The sequence below is a fragment of the Balaenoptera musculus genome, chromosome 15 (genome assembly GCF_009873245.2).
Source record: "Balaenoptera musculus isolate JJ_BM4_2016_0621 chromosome 15, mBalMus1.pri.v3, whole genome shotgun sequence".
In the NCBI taxonomy this organism is placed as follows: domain Eukaryota; kingdom Metazoa; phylum Chordata; class Mammalia; order Artiodactyla; family Balaenopteridae; genus Balaenoptera; species Balaenoptera musculus.
Window position 1 is genome coordinate 42,345,793 of NC_045799.1, and position 19,798 is coordinate 42,365,590.

At 41.7% G+C, this 19,798-nt stretch overlaps 1 protein-coding gene across 1 annotated transcript in view; it reads left to right on the forward strand.

Annotated features, from left to right (window-relative positions):
* Window positions 1-19,798, forward strand: part of MACROD2 (mono-ADP ribosylhydrolase 2) — a 1,985,747-nt gene that overhangs the window by 1,815,824 nt on the left and 150,125 nt on the right. The window contains exon 11 of the mRNA XM_036827001.1: window positions 983-1,066. Within this exon, the coding sequence (XP_036682896.1) occupies window positions 983-1,066 (84 nt within the window). The remainder of the gene's footprint in view (window positions 1-982; window positions 1,067-19,798) is intronic.

Below are 19,798 nucleotides of genomic sequence, written 5' to 3' on the forward strand. Positions count from 1 at the left end.
GACCTTAGATTGAGGGAGACAACCAGCCCTTGAAGACTACTGGTAGCCTAGGAAATAAATGCCCTGGGCTCCCCATTGGCTGGATCTAACAGGAAGCCAGTGAGCTGGGGAGTTCATTGGTGCAGTCCATAGAGACCAGTCTCCCAGAGCACATGGGGCTGGGGATGGGGGGGTGGGTGAAGGGTGGAAAGTGGATCTGAAAGGGCAAACAGAAGACATCCAGTCCAAATGCAAAATAAGATGCCACATGGGCCATTGAAGGCATAAGCTTTGAGAAGTGGAGAGACCAGGACTGGACATATAAATTAATGCCAAACAAAGTATCCGATATCCAAATGGGATGAATTCAATGATAGTTTTCCTAAAAACTGTCTTCAGAATTTGTATTACTAGCCTCCTTGGATAGACTTGGTTGGGGGACCATTGAGAAAAGTGGGAAGCGTAATAATTTAATCGGGGACATATAGAAGTTTTTTAGAATCTGGATTACTAAAGAAATCTGTTCAATAGAAGGAGGATAATTTCAAGCCTCACCGTAACCCCCCAAAATGAGATGACTTTACAGCTCATCTAGCCCTACTTTGAAGGCTAAAATGAAATTACACAATGACAACTGTCAATTAATCCATGAAGTTTTAAATCAAACTCTCCTGGAGAAAAATATAATAATAATTTGGGGTTGCCGTGTGGAAAATTTTTTAATTTAAAGAAAAGCACTTAAGATTTCCCATTTATGTGAATCATTAATAATGGCAATAAAAAAAGTGTTTATGCTTAAGCTCTAAGTATAAGTCCATGTTCATTGGCGAAGCACAGGTCTTTGCCAAAATTTAGCTCGGCCATAATGACAGATAAACCTGCAATTAAGCTTCACTATACGTGTAGGTTTAGTAAGAAAAATATATTATTAAACATCAACATAATTTTGAACCCCTACCGGTAAATATTTAAATAAAAACGTAGTAAATCTTTGTGCTTCCAGAGGGATTAGAGCCAAAAGACCGCTCTCCACCCAACAAGAAGAGCAAAGCAAAGAAGCCAGAAGGCTCCAAAGACTCTAGCGAGGGTAAGTCCAGCTGTTCCTTTCTTAAAAAAAAATGTTCCATGAAAAGAAACTTCTATTTAATTTTTAAATTTTGTGTATGCTCTCATATTCAGATATTTCTAAGGGTTCAAGCATCACCGGGCACTTCTTTCTCCTTTCTTAATATGTTTACTCTCCCCTGAATGTGAGGATGAAATAGCAGATTCAGGTTTCATTTGTTAAGGTAAAAACCAAATGTAAAAAAATCATTTTCTCAGTATGACATATCCTTCATTCCTACAAAGTGTGAAGTTGTGGGTAGTGCTTACCAGTTAGGTGCTCTGAAATCAGGTAAGGGTGAAGGTCCAGATCTGTGTGTGACGAGTTGCATGGTAGCTATTGTCTTATCGGATCATTTGTTTTTCTCATGAACACATTCTGAGCCCAGAACCAAGCCTCAGGAGTGGGAGATGGAAACGCTTCCTGTCTTTAACGTTCTCCTCTCCTTTCTAGAAGCCAGTGTATGTTTGCATTTATGCATTGAATGGGCATGCCCAACTGGGCTCAGTTTTATGAAGAAATGACACGCCCTCTCTCTTACTTACAACACGAGTACACTTATAAGATATGCAAATTTTTCAATTAAAACGGTATCTTTAGGTATTTTGTAAAGTGAGCCTCTAACCTAATGGTATGCATGAACTTCTAAAAGTGGAACATATTTATGCCTCTACTTTCTTGCCTGGAGCCACAGTTCATCCACTGTGAGATGGCGAGTACAATAATACTGATGGTGTCTGCTTGGGTCTTTGGGAAAGAAGATGCCAAGGTGAAGTAGAAGTGCAAGAAAGTACTGGGTGAAAACCTGTGAAGGATGAAGTGGGGAGGAGCAGGAAAGGGAGAAGTGGGTGAAGGAGAGAAGGAAGGAAGGCAGATGAGCTGGAAGAGCCTCCGTCTGCAAATTAGTCTGAGTCTGGGGAAGCCCAGGCAAGGACCGGATAAAAGGGCTTTTGCACTGAGCAGGAATGTCTGGGCTGCAGGGTACCCTCCCCCCTGAGGGCTCTCTGGCTGCAAGTGGCTTGGGGAGAAAGTGACATGAACATAATACTGCCTTGAATCCCCAAAGTGTGGCCGCTGGATGCTGTCAGCCAACTTGACTCCCAGCATCAGGTTGTCTCTTGAAAGGAGACCTTGAGCAGCTCACCTCCATGACTGCACTGCCTCTGTGTGCATGACGGGTTCTCAATAAGTCATGACACTGTCTTCTCCCTCATCCGGGCTCAGAACCAACTGAGAAGGCAAAGCTGTAAGAAAGTTGAAGTCAAAACTATTAGCTTCGTTACTAATGAGGTTAGACCAGAGCTGTGGTTATGCTGCCCCCAGATGGGCTCCCTAATGCTGGGTTTCACTCCTGAATATGAAAGACTCTGCCCACTTAAAAGCAAGTGCCACTGTCCTTGGTATCCTCGACTGCCTGGATAGAGGCTGCCCTGGTGAGAATAAGCCAGGACATGTCCTCTCTGAAGGCAGGTGGATCTGAGAGAGACTCACCATGGGGCTGTTTCTTCTCCCAGGCTCGCCCTAGGTGAGGGGGATGTGGAGACAGGCGTGGCAGTAAATGTCCACTGTCCTCTGGGTGAGGAACAAGGGATAAACAGTAGAAATAGCATATGTAAAGTGCCTGGCACAGGTCTGCTTTCCATTAGTGATGGCTATTCCATTATAATTACTATCATAATCAGGACCATGATAGGGTACACATTGTCCTAATTCATTGAAGTGTGCTGGAAAGTTTAGAATCATTCCAAGAAGAACAGTTAGAACCATGGAGAAGGGCAGCAGCTCTCACTGGCCGGAGGGGGTTTGTTAGGATCTGATTGGGAGACTAGTCAGGGTTCCACCTCCTACTAGAATTAGGTCATTTCCTGGACAGTCTCTTAAGACCATGATTGGGAAATGGATTAGGGGCAAAACAACAATTGCCCTTTCCCTGGAGAGGCTCCACCTCACTGAGTGGTTCCCATCACACGTGTGACCTACATCAAAGGTTGTTTTCTAGAGGCTGAGGCTGCTGTCATTTCCAAGTGTCACGTGGGGGATGGTGCACATACAGTGCAGCAATTCTGTCATCTTAATTAACAAGGGAAATCTTCTGAGTTATTCCTTCAAATGTGTGAAAACTTCATTATTTCCTAAATAATTTGCTTTGTTTAGGAAAACCATCTCATAATCCTAATATGACTAAATACTATGTCTTCACCTCACCCAAATATGTCATCCCAGAATCTGCTCTGAGTCACAAAAGTGCCATCACTGTGGATTTGTTACCAGGGGCATTTGGTCTGTGACATCATGGTGAAATGTAAATGTTAGTCACTCTACAGAAACATGGGGATTGCGTGTTTGTTTGTAAGATGCCTTCCAAGATAAGAGAGTAAAAGCTGCTGGGAAAGGAGTGAGAAAGGGAGCAGAATCTGACATGCCAGTGATAGATGACTGCATGATAGGGCATTCGTTACTTGTCAGTATTTTGACAAAGTAAACTACGTCCTGTATTCAGGTGTGGTATTGTTGCATATGTCTGACTTCCTCTTATGATTCAAAGAGTTCCAATCATTCTTTCCTACTGGATATGCAAATGGATTAGTGTATCACTGGGTAGAAGGGGAATGTGGGTCATGACCCTTCTCTGCAGTCTTCCTACTTTAGAGTTATCAGTCCTTTTCCAACGTGGTCATCTCTCTAATATGTTTTAGTAAGAGAAACTTCTGGTATTTTTATTTAGAGATCACTCAGCCTAAATCCCCATCACTTGGCCTCATCTCACTTCTCTCCTACCTTTGGGTTCCCTGCCCTGCTTCCGACACTTACAGGTACTACTGATCACCTCAGCTCACCCTGTAATATACATTCTCAGACAGGGTCATGGAGAGTGGAGTTGGAACACAAATTCACTTGGATTTTGCAGCATATATAACCATAATAGCTATATTTTGATCCAGAAGAAGAATCTTGAGAGCATATGGTCAAATTTTCTCATTCTACAGAGCTGTTTTTTGTTTGTTTGTTTGTTTGTTTGTTTTATTTATTTTTGGCTGTGTTGGGTCTTCGTTTCTGTGCGAGGGCTTTCTCTAGTTGCGGCGAGCGGGGGCCACTCTTCATCGCGGTGCACGGGCCTCTCACTATCGCGGCCTCTGTTGTTGCGGAGCACAGGATCCAGATGCGCAGGCTCAGTAGTTGTGGCTCACGGGCCCAGTTGCTCCGTGGCATGTGGGATCTTCCCAGACCAGGGCTCGAACCCGTATCCCCTGCATTGGCAGGCAGATTCTCAACCACTGCGCCACCAGGGAAGCCCCAGAGTTGTTTTTAAAATAGGCTGCAAACTGTTCTTTAACTTGCCCAAGTCCATGCAGTTCATTAATGTTTTCATAATTTTTTTAATGTTTTAATAATAATTTTTAATAATTTTTTTTCTTTTTTTTTCTGGAAACAACACAGCTTCTCTAATCTTTTTCCCTTTCTCTCTTCTGGAAATTAGAACTCGTTTTGTTGAAGGAGGAAGTGTTGCCATCATTACAGCTTTGAGTGAAAGCAAATATTATAAATATTTAAGTATTTAACTTTAAATATTTAGCTTTAAATATTTAAATATGTAACTAAAATACTGAACATCAAATTTTAAAAATCAAACAATTTCTAAAATTATTTGCATTTTTTATACTGTGGACTTTTGGATATAGAGTTCTATTTTCATTATTTTGATTGGAATTTCATGGACCACAGTATACTTTGATTTGACCCGCTGCAATGCAATGCCAATAATGAAATGATTAGCAATTTCAGACCACTAACTGTTTGTCTGGCATGTGATATAAATGGTAATGCTATCCATAAACCACCACATCATAGGCATAATTGTTTGAAAAAAACCTGATTAATACCCATTCCACCAATTGCAACTCCCAATAATTTAAACCAGTTTTGTTTCTTACAAAATGTTTAATTGAAAGAATATCATTACAAAAACTTAGCACCTTTAATAAAACATGCCTTTCTCAATCTCTTTCCTCTATCCTTCACAAGTAGATCCTCTAGAAGTTCCGTTAGTGAAGTCTCTCAGGCTTTGTTTGTCTGAAAAGATGTTATTTTCCTTTTTTTTTTTTTTTTTTAAGGTGGTTTTGCTGGGTAAAAATTCAAGGTTGACGGTTATTTTCTTGCAACATTTTAAAGATATTTTCCCACAGTCCTATCAATCCTATAGTTGTTAAGAAGTAATCTCTCAGTCTAATTATTGTATCTTGTTAGGTTATCTGTCTTTTCTTTCCAGCTGTCTTGACAATCTATTCTTTATCTTCAGTGTTCCTCAGTTTCACTGTGGTATACCTCAGTGTGGGTTTCTCTTTATCCTCCTTAGGATTTGCTGTGCTTCTTGGACATGAACATGGGCATCTTTCATTAGTTCTGACAATTTTTCACCTACTACCTCAACAAATGTTAGTTCTACACTACCTTCTATTCTTTCTTTCTCTGTCCTTCATGACTCTTAACCTACATTGCATTTTTTTTTTCTGTGCCACTATCTCTCTTTGACGGTTTCTTTTTCCAAGTTTATCATTCAATTTGCTAATTTCTATTCAACTTTCTTCAATCTGATGTTTAACTCTTTGCTGAGTTTCTCATTTCAGTTATTATAGTTTTCATTTTTATAAGTTTTATTTGGTTCTTTTTCAGATATACCTGGTCACTCTTTATTTAATTAACACATAAAATATCTTTTAAAAAAATCTGTATCTGAAATTTCAATGTCTCCACTCTGTATAGATCAAAATTCTGCAGTTTATTTTTTCTGCAGATTCATGCTTGTAGTTATTTCCTTGTATGTTTTGCCTTCTTTATTGCCATGTTCATTGGATTTTTCTTGGTGGGAATTTTTTGAAGTTGGATTAAAAGCTTATTTATTTATATTTTGTTTTCTGAAATACTTGAAGATACTGCCAATTTAGGAATACCTTAAACTACATATTTGGCTTAAAGTTTTATTTCTTGTTTTGTTTGCTGTTTGTCCTTAAGCCCACATTAGTGCACATATAAGATTAGGAAATCTCAACAGAGACCTTTATCCTCCTTTTTTCCTTCTCCAGCCAATGCTAAGCTGAGACAGGCAAATTCCCCACTATTTTCAGAACCAAAGCACTGCCCTTCACATGTGTGGCTCATTCAATTCAAGTTCCGGCTAGACTTTCTCAATGAGTATTCCTGTATCTATCACCAACGTCACCTGGGAACTTGTTAGAACTACGAATTCTAGGGCCCCATCCCAGACCTACTGAATCAGAAACTCTGAGGTAGGATCCAGTAATCTGTGTTTTTAAAAGCCCGCCCGGTATTCAGATGCATGCTCAAGTCTGAGAACCACGGTTCTAGGGTCTAGACCATCTGAGATTGGCAGATGCCTCAAAGCAAACAGTAATTTCAGTGCTTGCTTAGAAATCTTGATTCAATATCGTTCATCATTTCTGGCTTCTTAGAAGTTCATTATAAAAGCACCAGCTCAGCAATGTATTCAAGAATCAGATGGATAGGTAAGGTGATAAGTAGATTAGAAGATGACTGATAGATAGATAGAGAAAGAATACATAAATGGTAGATAGTATATGCATACAAATATACATATAAAATACATATCTACATAGCTATTTGTGTATGTACATACATATCTACATATATAATACATAGTCTGGAAAGATATACATATCAAAATGACCTCAGGAATTATCTTGGAGGAGTGGAGAAGGGACAGGGGCAGACTTTGGAGAGTTTAATATTCAACTCTCTAAATTTATGTGTAATTGAAATATATATATCTCTCAAGATTTATTTTATGCTTATAAAAAAACATTTTCATTAAAAACTAGAGAGACTTTATGCTTCTAAAATTCAGTAGCAAGTTTAGAACAGTAATTTTCTCCATACATTCATCTCCAAAGCCTTCAGTGGTTTTTGGTAATGAATGCTATTTTTTCCATCATATTTTTACAGAAAGCACTAGCGCTTCGACTCTCGCTGTACAATTGCCTCTACATAGAATATTCAACAAGCCTGCATGTGACACTCATTCCTCAGGAACCCAAGCCCTTGCAATGCTAAATCAAGCAGTCCTATACTGCACTTTAAAATATTAATGATCTCTTTTGTCAGATGAAATTATATGTGGAAACATTTTGGAAACTAGGAAGCACTATACAAGTTTGAAGGATCTAATGTTGCTATTAGAAGTATTATTATTGTTTTTACTAAAATAAATTTTTCTGAATACATGAACCATGGGTGGAATGCACTTCGTATTTCCTGAGAGGCAGAATTTTCTCTCTGCCCTCTTATTTTCTCTGCATATTAAAGTATTATGTGAAAAACTGTTTTGTGAGTGGCTGGACAGAAGAGACAGTCTCTCTTTCAGGATGCCACGCAGCACTTCATGCATTATATTCATAAACATGATCTTTAATTTAATTTTTTTGACAAGTGCAGTGAAGGGTAAAATCAGGCAGTCATAATTTTGACTTTGCCATCACTCAAACAAGCTTAGTGATTGACCAGCTGTTAAAAAAAAAAAAAAAAGCAGGAATGAGGAAAAGCAGCTTTCTCATGAAGAAAAGCTTTGTTTTATCCTCTAGACCTTAAAATGCCAAGAATTGAAGCAAAATGTACATTTCCACGGTGAAAATCAGAATACAAGAAAAGCCTGTGTCACCCTCTTGCTTTAATTATTCTCTTACCTTCTGCTTGATTCAGGGCCACTCTGGGCTATCCCCCTGCCGCAGATTAGGAGAAGGACCCAAGAGTCTATTTCATTTTTAGTCGCGCTCTCCGCGTTCACACATTAAACCGAACTTTGGTTAGGACCGTGGAGTCCTATTTCAGGGTCAGCCCTAGGATTCTGAATGGGGCTTAGAGAATGTGAGTACTGAGGTATTTTCCACAGTGAGAAGGGCTGAACATACCTGCAGAGCAACCGTAGGTCCTGTGGGACCCAGGATGACCGTGTTTGTGCCCGTTGTCCTTGGCACGTTATCAGCAATGTTCCCTTTTACTCTTGGAGGTGCCCTGGCTTGGGTGACAACATATGTACACTCCTACCCATAGAGAAAAAATTCAACACGAGGGTGGACAGAGCCCTCAGGGTCCATGTACTGCTTCCTACTTGGGCAGTTTTTCTAACCTAAAAGTCAGTTTCCTCATATTAAATGGAGGGTGAAAACCTACCTTGTGGGACTGTGTGGGGAGATTTAAACAAGATGATCTCTGGAAGCCACCTGGCACAATCCCTGGACAGAGGGGCCAAAGTGTATTGAATCTGAAGCAGGAAGAGCCCCCATCCACCAAAAACTCATCTACCTTGTTTATTAATATGTGACGTTCCTCTTAATACGAACAAAATAGTTCTGCAAATAGAGACGATGTTCTCAGTGCATTGAATCTCTTATCTCACTAGGTGTTTTTCCCCTTCTTTCTCCCTTCAGCTCACTCAGCACCCTGGCTCCCCAACTATATTAATTCCTGTCCCAGATGGACTTGACCTCAGTCTGTCTTCTCTTTCCTGACCTCAATTCTTCAAGTCAATCTTCCCAAGAAACTAGTCTACCCCCAATATTTATACAACCTCCCCAGTCAGTCATTCCTCAACCTCTGCTTTACTGCCTCTAAAACTTCATGAAAGGCACCGGGTTAGGTCAGGGGCAGGAGGGAGGAGGTGGACTCTGGTGATTGGCTGTCAGTTCAGACCTGCCTCTGAAACATTCATTGTCCAGCCCTCAGGAGGTCTTGAAGTCTGGTGACTCTGCTATTTCTGTAAGATGCTGGGAACCAGGATCTCTCTTCTGAGGCTGGGTCTTGCCCCAACTGCCTGTGATCTTGTTCTCCTGGATAAGTGTTTCTCAAACTGTGGCCAGTGGAACCCCGTGGAGGGCTCCCCAAGCCCATTCAGAGGATGCGCAAGGTCAAAATGAATTTCACATAGAGCTGTGCTCTCTGGACTCTCCACTCACATGGAATACAGCGTGCGTGGTGTTCCCTGGAGTTGCCGTAAAGATAGCCCACAGCATCTTTCCTCCAGCCACATCAGGGTAGCTCCCGCCAGCCAGATCCAGCTTTCCTAAACATGCATTCCGTATACTTTTGTTAAATGCCTGCTATTCGACAGTATTGGCACTGTTCTGGGCACTGAAGACACACATGCACGCACACACACAACCTTCTTTCTTGGGGCTTATATTCTAGTGGGGGGTGGCAGTTGATGGATTTTAAAATATTAATTAGAATATACAGCAAGTCACATGGTAGCATAAGCAGTACTATTTATTGCTGCCTGCAATTTTATCGCAAAACTTCACAGCGTAAAACAACAAGAGCATTTATCATCTCAGACTTTCTACGGTCAGGAGTTTTGTTTTTTTTTTTTTTTCACTATTATTACAATTTATTGAGTCTATTATTAATTCAAAATAAAAAGTTTAAAAGAGAAAAAAAGAAGAAGAAGAAGAAAAAGGTGTCCTTGGAACTGCCTAACTGTCCCACCACTTACTTAATCAGGCTCTGCTGTTACCGTTAAAGAGAGGTATCCTGGGGTCTCTGGGCTTTGGAAGGTGGGTAAGTAATTGTATGATGTGCAAATAATCTACAGGTCAGGAATTTGAAAGTGGCTTACCTTGATGGTTCCAGGTCAGAATATCCCATGATCGTGTATGACATTCTAGGTCATAAGAGAGTGTGGCTTCCTCCTGACTGTCTCTTGGATCACTTGCTCTGGAGTAAGGCAGCTGCCATGTCCTGAGGACACTCCAACAGCACTGTGGAGAGATGTACATGGCAAGGAACTGAGGCTCCCTGCCAACAGCAAGCATCAATCTACAAGTCATTGCAATGAGCCATCCTGGCTGGAATCAGACCCTCCAGGCCCAGGCAAGCCTTCAGATGAGTGCAGATCTGGCTGACACCTTGACAGCAACTTCACGGGAGACCCGTGAAGAAAAGCCAGGCAGGGAAGAGGAAGTAAGGGATTCCATGTGTGTCTAAGTTGGTAGCGGTGGGGAGACTTGGGGAAAAAGATGGGTTACAGTTTCACATATGCTGGACCTCACTGATGATTAAGTTGATATTTGAGAAGAAACCTGAAGAATGTAAAAGAGTAAGCTTAGCAGATATCTGGGGAAAGAGTGTTCCAGCAGAGGAAATAGCAAGTACCAAAACCCTAAGGGGAGAGAAGTCTGACTTATTCTAAGAAAGTCGGTGTGAGTAACTGGAGAGGTCACTGGGGGCTGGTCCCATAGCGGAGTGGATCCCACGCTTGAGTGTGCATCGGAGTCACCTCGGGACATGTTAAACCCAGTCTCTGACTCAGGGGACCTGGGGTACCCAAGAATTTGCATTTCTAGTAATTCCCCAGGTGATGCTGGTGCCCGGGGCCGAGGACTCCACTTTGAGAATCACTGCCTAGGACACTGTGGCCCACTGTAAGAACGCTGGCTTTTCCTCTGAGTGAAGTGAGAATAGAACTTTTTAAGCAGCGAAGGGACATGATCTTACTTAGGTTTTAAAGGTAATCTTCGGATTGTCGTGTTGATAGTGGACAGTAAGGGACTAAGGGTGGAAACAGAGAGACAGTGGATTGGAGCCAGAGATCCTGGTGGCTTGTTGCAAGTAACAGTGAAAGGACGGAGTGAGATTTGGTGTGACTCTGGACCTATTTGAAAGGTAAAGCCAGCAGAGATCACTGACATGGGATGTGGGATCTGTGAAAAAGAGGGGGGTCAGGGATGAGTCTTTTTACCTTCTCCACAGTTACTGAATCCAGAATAGAAGTCGTACCCTGCTTATACTGAATTCAGTCTTCCTGGGAAAAAGAATGCTTCCCATCCCTGCCCCCCGTCGTGTCTGGCCAGGTAGTTCTTACTCCCCCCACCCTAGGAAAGCCTTGTGAGCCCATCCTGAAGCTCAATTTCCAATTAAGCCAAAGGCAAATGTGCAGGCATGAAGAAAATTCTCATAAATAACAACAGAAAGAGAGAAAACACGAGTGTTGATGAAGAAGAGAACTCTCAGAAAAGATGATTTCAGATGATTTAGGTACTATGGATTCTAAAATGTTCTCCTCCCAAGAGGTGTTTATTATCGGTATTTTGTTTCTTTTCAATTAGCATCTTCCCAGTTAATGGATGATCATGGAATTGCTGCCATTTATGATTGCCAAGCCCAGGAGGGAAGGAGGAAAGGCAGGAAGGAGGGAAAACTGGACAGAAAGGAGAAAAGGAAAGTAGGAAGGGAGGGAGGGAAAAAGGAAAGAAAGGGAAACTGCTGTTGTAAGCTAGTGGAAGGAGCCTTAACTGGGAGTCAGTACACCTGGATTCCATTTTCATCTCTGAGACACATGATCAAATCCTTCTCCCAATATCCCTGAGGTCCCCTGTAGATATCAAATTCTATAATTCTGCATAACCGTCAAATTTATGAAAATTGATTCTCTATGAGCTCTTTGCTTCATACCCAGTAAATATTTCCATCTTAATTGAAAAGCTCTGAATCATGGGTTTTCATAGCCAAATGGGTCTCTGAGAACAACTAAGGCAACCCTCTCATTTCACAGACGGGGAAACTTTCTTTCAAAAGACCTCCGAAATTGTCTAGGGGACCCACATGAAAGGTGATCCTAAGTTAGCCACTAAAAAAAAAAAGGCAGTTTATCAGGGCATATACAATGGGTCTTTTAATAATTTTTTTTTTTAAAGTATCTTGAAGTCTTGTAGGTGTCTGTGAGTAATTCAGACCCAAATGTGTTTCACTTTTTGTCTATTTTGATTTCCAAAACTGAGGGTAAAGAATGTGGCATTCAGGTGCATTTATCTTTGTTTTGTTGAAAACTCAGTCCCCAGGCTTATAGAGCTGAAGCATAAGAGTGATTTTTTTTTTTTTTTGATTCTGGCGCCATGCCTATAGGACATTTGACAGTTTTTAATATTAGATACTAATTTTTCAGCAGAGAAACGTTTTGTTTTGTCTTTAAGGAGAAATATTGCTATTTGAACAGTATCGGATTTTTACATTAGGATTTTGCCATTATATTCAAAATTTCAATTTTCTGGTGTAACAAAGTTGTGCTTCCCTACTATACCGGAGAGAGCCTTAAAACTGTCCACCTACACTAGAATCACCTGGACATGCACCGCACTCTCCTAATGCCTTGCTCGAGCTTGCCTGTTTTCTCCTAACTCCTGTCACTCTGGAGCCATCGGAGGTAGTCTTAGGAAATGACTTCACCTCCAGGGGTCATCCTGCTTGAGGAATGATACACAGAAAACCCGGGTACTCTATTCTCCTTAGACAACAACGCTACAGATCACTCGAATCATTTCTATTCTCTATTCTCCTTAGACAACAACGCTACAGATCACTCGAATCATTTCTGCTCTCTAGCCTGAGAATTCCCCACTGATCTCTGGCAGTCTTTGCTGCTGGCAGAAAGAAAGTAGATACAGTGTCTAGGAGGAAAGGGGTGTAAGGATGGGGAGGCTGGTTCTAGAATGGGGGGGTGAAAGGGAGCGGTTTTGCTGAGTGCTTGATGAACAGTTACTGCTACTTTCAGGGGAACTGCTTGTTCCCTCAGTCTAAAGCTGCCACTTATGGTGAATGCTAAAAATGTGGATTCTTGCCCCATTCCCAGCCCTCCACGAAGTCAGAAAGCTGCATTTTAACTTCATGCAGTGAAGCTTAGGAACACCATTTTCTTATGTACTTGGTTTTTATTTTGAACACTCTCAAACTTAGAGCAGATTTACAAGTATAGTAAAAAGAACCATTTTCTTGAACCATTTGAGGGTAAGTTGCAGTTCTAGTGCCCCAACCGCCCCCCAATTTCACTGTGTGTTTTCTACAGACATGGCCAGTGATCCTACATGAGCACAATAAAAAGATCAAAATCAGAAATGCATATGGATACATTACTACCTTTAATTTTCAGACCCCATTGAAGTGTCGCCAATTTCCTCAGTAATGTCCTTTGTTTCATTCTGTTGTCAAGTCCCTACTCTTCCACAGCCTTCCTGTGACTTGACTAACCTTGACGCTTTTGATGCTTACAAGCCAGTTACATTGTAGAATGTTTCCAATTTGGGTTTATCTGATGATTTTTCATGACTGGATTCAAGTTATGCATCTTTGCAGAGCTATCACAGAAGCGATATCATGTTCTCATGGCTGATTTAGTGGTAGGGGCCCATGATTTCAACTCAGCCCATTACCAGTAGTGTTCACTTTGATTATTTGATGAAAGTGGTGTCTGTAAGACTCCTCAACTCAACTGTACAGCTACTCTTTTCTCCATTTGTAGTTAATGCATATCTTGAATGGGGGGTAGGGGGTAGGTTGAAACTAGGTCAATATCCAATTCTTCATCAATCTTACAAATTATTCATTTATTTGCTTATATCATTATGAAATCATGGTTTTCTATTCTACTCAACAGATTATAATCAATTACTATCAAGGACCCCTTCTGGGTAGCTTCTGTGTCCTTTTGACATGTCCCCATCATCTTTGAGCTCTTCCTTGCTTTGGTGTCACCAGATGCTCAAGCTCATTTTATACTTTCCCTGCCCCAGGCCTGACAGCAGTCATTTCTTCAAAGAGCTATCGTTCCGTTTAGTAGAGAATAGTATTTAGTAACCAGATCTGGGTGCTAGGTTTGTGAATCACAATTTGAGAAACATGATCTAAAGTAGAATGACCGGATGATTGTGATGGTTAAATGTGAGGACCTAGCTGGCAGGATCAAGCCTCCTCGATGACTTCCTCCAATTGCCAGAATCATCTTCCCATGGACCTTCCATTACAACTATGACCAATAGAATAAATTGCCCAACTTTGGTTAAACCGTCTGGAGTACAACGCAGCGTGGTTGTAGATAGTGGCTAATTAGCTAGTAGCTAGTATTCTAAAATGCAGAAGATGATTGGTGACCATGATACTACAAAAAGACAACTGTTTTGGGTTAATTATTGATCAACTGCCTAAGCCAGTGTTGACCAGGTTGCCTAAGCAGCTGTGGTTACACATCAGAATCATCTGGGGAGATTTTTTTAAATGACTATACCAGTGTCCCACCCCAGACCAAGTAATCCTACCTCTGGCAGTAGAACCTAGGCAACTATGTTTGTTTAAGCACCTTGGGTGAACCCAGTATGCAGTCAAGGTTGAGAATCACAGGGTTAAGTGTCCTGCTTCCTGAGAACTTGGCTCAGCCCCACTTATTCTCTCAACCCCAAGAGTATCTGTCCCGCCTGTTGATTTGGCACTTGAGGCAGTGACATGAACATTTACAGACATTTAAGGGGCCATTTAGCAAACACTTACTGTGCATTTATTCTGTGCTGGACATTGTTCTAAGCACTTCACATTGATTATCTCATTTAATCTTTATTACTATATGATTGAACATGTGCTGTAATATCCCCATTTTACAGGTGAGGAGACTGAGGCATTGAGAAGTAAAAACTTTGCAGAATGTCCCATGGCTAGAACCTCTGAGAATTCAGATCTAGAAATAAGATAGCTTGATGCCAGACCATAGGCCAGTGCTTCTCAAACTTTGGGTTTTAGAACCTAAAGTTCCTTGGGTTCTCAATGGCTTTTTGGAATCACATGGAGACTATAGAAAGAACACCGAGGGCCAGGCTTATTGAAGGAGGAGAGGGACTGGGCCTCTAGATTTCTACCAGGGTCTGGAGGGCTTCTCCACAGCACAGGGAATCTGCAGGAGAAGAGGAATATGAGGATGGCTGGAGAAAGGCATGACACAGAGGAGTTTGGCAGATAGGAAAGAAGCAAAGGGCCCAAGTTACGGGGAGGTTGGAGTTAAGGGTGGATGTGGATCGGGGGCTGTATTAGGAAGAACATTGAAAACAGGCAGTTTGAACACTTGATTTCCAGAGTGTCAGGCAACCATGTGGGTTTTATCATAAGCAAAGAGACACGGTGCTCCTTGGATGACCTCAATATGAAACACAAAGTGATGCTCTCTATATTAAAGCTACATCCCCAAACATAGACCTGACAGAATTTTTCACAAAGACATTTTTTAATTTAAGAAGTCATGGCATAATGCATTTGATAGAGTGGAGCTATGTGGTCAGAAGATACACATCACCACGATTTCTAGTCAAAGCTTACTGCACTATCCAATACAGAGACTAACCATATGCTTTGAATATCCAAAGCAGGGACATCAAAAGTAAATGACAAAAGCTCAGCTTTGATTAACTATCCAAAATATCATAATCAGCTAATTTAAAGAGAAGTTTTCTTTTAGAGCACATGTAAAGTTTGGGTCAGGTGAAAAATATATATTATTTTGATGTGAGGATGGGGGAGCACCAAAATCTATTTGGCGTTTAGGATTTCTAGCAGACTTAATTCAGCTCTTTTGTCAAATTTGGCTTGTTCATTGTATAATAGCAAATTACCAGATTAGCAAAGGGTTAATATACACATGTAGGTATGCCCTTGAACTATCTACTCATTTTTTGTAAATATTAAAATACATCCAAGACAAAGGTAATTTCTACACTGATGGAAGGTCTTGCTGTCATTGTGGACAGTTGTTTTGCTACCTCTCCTCATTGGTGGTTCTGCTGGATAGGTGATTTCCCTGGATTAACCATTGTCACTGCCATCTGTTCCCGACATAGACACAGGGATCTAAAGGGTAGCTAGCGGTCAGGGAGAATTTTAATAAACCCTGTGTGTTCAGTCACCAAGGACCTACATTGACTGGGCTTCCTTGCCCTGGAGCCTTGGGTTGGTTAGCCAGTGCTTCTCCAACTATTTTTCATTATTCTGATTCCTATGGGAGCTGTTTTAGGCATTTTGTCCTAATTCTCTCCACCAACCATGAAATTTTAATACCACAAATATGCTATATATCTGTTATGTATCTGTTTATGAACTGTGGCTTTTTGGAGGGGAATTTTTTTGTCCTGCCAAGAACAAATGTTCTCCCCATATTGAGAAACCATGGGCTAGACCAGTGGAAGGTGTTTTCAGGAGACTGGAGGGTGGGGGGAAAGTTCTTAGGCATTCAGGCTCCTGGACCCTCGCTGCCAGACAGAAGTACCTGTGTTCCTCCAGCCAAGGCCACAGCACTTGCGGGGGGTCCTCTCCACCTCTAGCCATTGCTTGATTTCTGTTGACCACTCCCTTCCTCCTCTCAGGCCTATGGCTGGTAATGGCTCCTGTTCATCATTGGTCCTGTGGATTTTCATTGTCCTTTATTGCTCCTCTTGCTTCTGCCCACATCTTTTAAAATATCCCTTCATTAAATTCTTCACACCCTTTTGAATGTGCCCATGCTTCCTGCTGGGACCATGGTTGGTCTCTTCCAGCTGGAATCCCTGTCACTTTCTGCGACCAAGCCTCCAAGACAATGTCACTTCACCCACTTCCAATCTTTACTCTTTTCTCTTCCCTTCCTGTAGTCTTGCTTTTCTTTCATTCTTTACTTAACAACATTGTTTACCCTTTAAAATGCACCTTTGTGGTATGGTTTGGTTTTCTTCATCTCTCTTAATTTTTCTCTTCCTGTTGCATTTTCACTGGCCTTGCATGGGATTTTGCGTTTGGATATTAAGCCATGAAATCTTAAGCCCTTACATGCTTGAAGTTTCTCTTCCTCAGTTTTACAAACACCCAAGTCACCCTGATAAGCAGGCTCCTGAATATTTTCTCCCCACGACTTAGTGCTCTTACCTGGCAAGAGGGAATAATGTCTGCTCCAGGTACTATGCCTGCATAACAAATTACCCTAAAATTCATTGGCTTAAAATAATGACATTTATTTTGCCCACAAATCTACCCACTGAGGGGGCTCAGCAGGGTGAGCTTATTCCTAATCCACTTAGCATCAGCTGGAGAAGATCGGAAATTGGGAGATGGTATCATCCAGATGTTTGCTCACTCACTTGTCTGAGCCCTGGGCTGGGGAGACTCTAGCAGTTGAAGGCTGGAATAACAGAGTCTCTTTGGGCATCGCTCTAGCTCGATGTAATCTCTCGGTGTGATCCCCCAGCATGAGGGGCTTCAGGCCGTCTGACTTCCTACACATTGACTCAGAGCCCCCAGGGTGACTCTCTCAAGGGCAAGAGCCATTTGGAATCCACATCACCTTCTGTGGCCTCATCTCAGAAATCCCACGGTGTCATTTTGACCACATTGTACCAGTTGGGACAGTTCACAAGCCCTCCCAGGTTCATGGAGAGAGAACATAGACCCCACCTCTTGATGGAGAGTGTCAATGTCATGCTATTAAAAAAAAAAAAAAAAGTGGAATGGGATGGATATATATATATATATATATATATATATATATGTGTGTGTGTGTGTGTGTGTGTGTGTGTGTGTGTGTAGCCATTTTTTGAAAACACATTCTGCTCCAGTATCCATTATACATACATACATATATAACTGAATTTTTAAAACCTTGTGGAAGGAGATTCTGAAGAGACTACTAATGGAAAGCAAGCAGAGACAGGATATGAGTATGGAAGTCTTAATGTCCATCTTATGTAATCATGGGACTTACGGTTCAAGAGTGGGAAGATCAAGAGTGGGTGTAGCTGGGGGGAATAAACTCTGGATTCCTGTCTGTGCTGATTGACCTTAGCAAGTCTCTGATCTCTGTCGAGCAAAGGGTTTAATCTATGTGATCTTGATGGTCTGTCCGAAAGCCCCTGGTTCTGTGAAAGGTTGAAGTTCAGTTGTGCCATCATCTACTCACTGTTTCTGTTTCTGGTTTAAAATTCCTCTCCTCTGCAATTTGCTGACTCTAAATTCTACTGCTTTTGCTGAGCAGACATTCACACTCTGCTGTCTGTGCAGCTCTGCTAAATCAAGTGTGAGCTTCACGTCGTCGATGGCACCAAGTGTTATTTCAAGAGTTATTCTTCCTTTGTGTATGAAAATTTGCATTTTGAATGTGTGCCATCAAAGGAGTAATAGGAAACTGGGGATTGTACTGTAACCAAGTCAAAGGAACTATATATATATATATAGTAGACATATGTATAAAAAATGCCCTGCTCTTCTCCAAGAGAGAGTTTTGATGTTAGATGAGGGCATAAGAGCACTAAATCCAAAGGGTGGGGATATGAAAGAAATGGGAAATTGACTAAAAGACAATCCCAGGGTTGTCGCTGAGCAAAGTACCTTCACGTGCAATGATACTTTCAGTAGGTACTTTCTGGTGATGCGTACAGCAGAGCTCAACCTGGCTGAGACCCTGAACTGGTGAGCACTGCATAGGAGGCCACACTAACAAGTCCATGGGTGTTTGTAAGTCAGTAATTTTTCAGACTCCCAGAGTGACGCTTTATGTGCAACCAAGCGTGAGCACCACGAGCCACCCACCGCATAGTTTGTCTGGGCCAAGACTTCCAGATTGAAGGACAGAAAGTCAGATCCAACTGGTTTAAGCAAACCTGTATCTGAAAAGTCCAGGAGGTGCTGGGTCAGAGAATCAGTTCCATTGTGATGGGGTCTCCCATCTCTGCACCTCACTCTGTGTTGGTGCCATTTCAGATGCTCTCCTTTTGCTGGGGTGAAGATGACCACCAGTTGGCCTCTCATCCAACCCAGTGGGAAAAAAAAAAATGTGCTTCTTTCTCAACCACTCCAACAAAATATCTGGAACCAAGTTTCATTGCCTCTGATTGGCCAGTCTTGGGTCAATCCAGGGCCATTCAGTGCTCTGACTAGGCCTAGGTTACACGGCAACGCAGGGACCACAGGAGCCGGGGAGAGAGGAGATCAGTTATGCTCAAAACTCTTCTTTCCCAAAAGAAAACAGGGGAACTACCAGCAGGAAGAATGAATGGTGAGCATTCAGGTCAATCATCAGGAACTATGGATCGATGAATTGCTGTGTCTTTGTTTTCTAAGATAGACAATAACAGCTAAGAGGACATAATGTTATGACCAATAATATACTTTGTTATCAATACCCATCTTTCCATTCTTGCTTCATGATGAAAGATCAAAGTGAATTTTTAGGGCAGTATTGGCGTTGCTGAAAATCCCACCTTGGAACCCTGGAGGTGTGGAGAGAAGCTATAGGTAAGGTGTACCCAACCAGAGGTAAGGGCCAAGGATGAGAAAAAAGCATGGCACGTGAAAGTGAACAGAGCAGAGATATAGAAAATGAAAATCCATGCAGTGGGAGAAGTGATAAAACATCAGAAGGGGAAATAAAGGCAAAGAAGAACAGACATGTGGTGACTGGCTGTGGTGGCTGTGTTTCCATAGGAAACACACTTGTGGAAAGAGATCTGTACCTCCCAAGAACAGGACTTAGAGAAAGTCAGCAGTGCTGTTAGTCTTAAGAGAGAGTGAGTTGGAAGGCTCACTGGAATCAGGCTTTTAAAATTCGCGTGTTCACTTTTTAAACGTCATTCTACATTTCCAAGTTGTTTGACAGTGGGTCAAAGGAATGCCAAAAGTACTGTTTATGAGTGGCTTTATTTTAAATGGCAGCCCCAGGCAGAGGCAAAATTTGAGCTTCTGTTTACATCTGGAAATTCCTTGGCTGGTACATTAACCTTGGCTTTGGAAGCCTGATGTTTATATATTGGCCGCCATGGGGAATTGCTTTGCTCTTGCTGCTTAACAGCTATGGATTTCCTTATCTACAGCTCATTCAGTTAGGGAAAGTTGGACCACACCATCTGCTTAGCTTTC